Genomic DNA, 2128 nt, shown 5'->3' with positions numbered 1-2128 from the left:
CAGGGCATGAGCTGGTCATGTTCATTTAGTAAACAAGTGAGCCATGAAACAAACCCCCAGGAGCCTGGTCTGTGCACTTTCCGAGTCCCTCTCCCCGAACTAACTGTCCCCTCTGGGATCAGCGTGGCCTCTGCAGTCCTCGGATGGGCAAGCGTCAGGCCTGAGCAACTTGGGGTCCGTCTTAACATCCATGTCCCCTTAACCTCTCCCCATCCGCCCACGCGCAGAAGGCAGAGAAGGAAGCAGATCCCGGCATGCTACGGCCTTCTTAGGCCCCATTTTCTGAGGGACTTGGCTTGGAGAGACTGCCCTCAGCAGGGGACCAGGATAATTCCCCAGGCTCCACGGGACGGACACCCCTCAGGATGGCCAGGTGAGAGGCAGACTGTTTTACTGGGTGACCACAACAGCACAGAACAGCAAAACGCTCCCCGGCCCCTTAAAGTATAGCCGCCGTCCATCCCCGGATGGCAAAACGCTTCGCAAACCACCCATTAATTTTTATGGGGACCTGAGAAGCAGATTGGGAATCATTACCTTCGTTTTCACAAGGCAAGGAACCCGAACCACAAGGAGGTGGACAGGCACCAGGCCAACTGTCTGAGCCAGCGATCCCGGCTGACCACTCTCCTCCCCCCATCTCAGGCCCCCAGGAGGCATGGAGAGAACGCCGCCCACTGAAGAGGCGCCGGCGGCTCGCTGAGAAGGGAACCCGGCCGGTAAACCCAACTCTGAGGCTCAGAGAAGGTCGCATTTTGAAAAGCAGGGAGGAAGAGGGAGAATTGCTTAAAGGGATTACTTTTGATTTAAGCTAGAGAGAGGTCCAGTTGTACTTTACTGATTAAATCAGCAAGACTGTGACTCCCTCCCTGTCCCTCAAAAAAAAAAAAAAGATTAATAAGTATTAAAGATCGATAGGAACTGCGGGGTCATGGACGGTTTCTGTTTTACTCTTTGTATTCCTCTTTATTTGCATGTTTTCTACCCAGAGCATATCTTGTTTCCGTGATCAGAACAGAAGTTAAGCGAACTTACTACCGCCGATAAGCACGCCGTACCAAGCGGCTACGCTAACTTGGAAAATAGGCACGAATAAAATCCAGCCCAGCGTTCCCTTGTTGAATCTCATCGCTCCGCGAGGTCCCCCGCGCTGTCCGCACTAACACAGCCCGGCCGCCCTCCCGCGGCTGCTCCCGGCCGCTGGGCACCGCGAGGCAGGGCCACGGGGCTGGCGGGCAGGCCCGGGACTAGGAGCCGCCGGACGCCAAGGCGGGGATGCTGCAGACCACCGCTCCGCGCCGCGGGGGGGCCTCCCGGGAACCCTCACTTCGAGAACAACGTGCTTCTCCCAGCTGTCCCCACCCGCCGGCCGCCGGCGCTGTCACCTCACGGCTGCTCGGTCGCCGGATGGCCACGCCAGAAACCTGGCTTTTCATTTCCATCCTAAACGAGGGATCTCCGAAGTTGAAATATGCATCGTCACCAATAAGTTTAACCCGGGACTGCGCGCCCTTCCCTCCCCCGCCTCGGGCCGCGCGAGAGGGCGCCCCAGCCTCTCCAGCCCTCGGGGTGCCCCACGGCCGCGGGGTGCCCCACGAGTGCGCACTCCCATATTCGACCCCGGTGCCGAGGAGGGCCAACCCGCACGGGCGCCCCGGGAAGCGCCGGGGCTGGGTGAGCACGCGGGGGCTCCGAGTGCGGTGCGGCGCCCGGAACCCCGGCCCGCCCTCCTGCGTGGGGTCACCTGGCGCCCCGGGGAGCGGCGAGGCTTCCCGAAGCCGCCCGGCGCCAGCCGCGCCTGGGCGCCCCGGGCCGCGAACTCGGGCGGCGGGGAAACTAGCCGCGCCCGCCGGGTGCGCTCAGCCGCCGGGCCTGAAGGCGCCGCGGAGCGAGGCGGGTGGCGGGGCTGGGGCGCCCGCAGCGGACCGCGCAGCCTGCCTACCTGGCTCGCATCGCGTCCCGCCGCCTCCTGCGGCGCTCCTGGCGCTCCGGGAGCTGGCCGGGCCGGGCGCGCGCGGCTCCGCCGGACTCTCCGCGCGGCGGCGGCGGGGGGCCGGGATGGCCGGGGGCGCCCGCAGCTCTCGGGCCCGCCTCGGCGGGCGGAGGGTGGTCCCCGCGTCGGGGCTGA

General features: G+C 64.3%; 1 protein-coding gene across 1 annotated transcript; it reads left to right on the top strand.

Moving 5' to 3' along the window:
• Positions 1–16: 16 nt before the first annotated feature.
• Positions 17–2106, top strand: LOC111735576 (translation initiation factor IF-2-like; the record flags this gene model as incomplete). Its single annotated transcript, XM_023527071.1, has 2 exons — positions 17–373; positions 990–2106. A coding segment is annotated over exon 2 (831 nt), but the record flags the coding sequence as incomplete, so codon positions are not given.
• Between the last annotated feature and the right edge of the window lie 22 nt (positions 2107–2128).

This window comes from Pteropus vampyrus, unplaced genomic scaffold (assembly GCF_000151845.1).
Source record: "Pteropus vampyrus isolate Shadow unplaced genomic scaffold, Pvam_2.0 Scaffold1000003595, whole genome shotgun sequence".
Classification (NCBI taxonomy): domain Eukaryota; kingdom Metazoa; phylum Chordata; class Mammalia; order Chiroptera; family Pteropodidae; genus Pteropus; species Pteropus vampyrus.
This window is presented reverse-complemented; position numbering and strand designations above follow the sequence as displayed.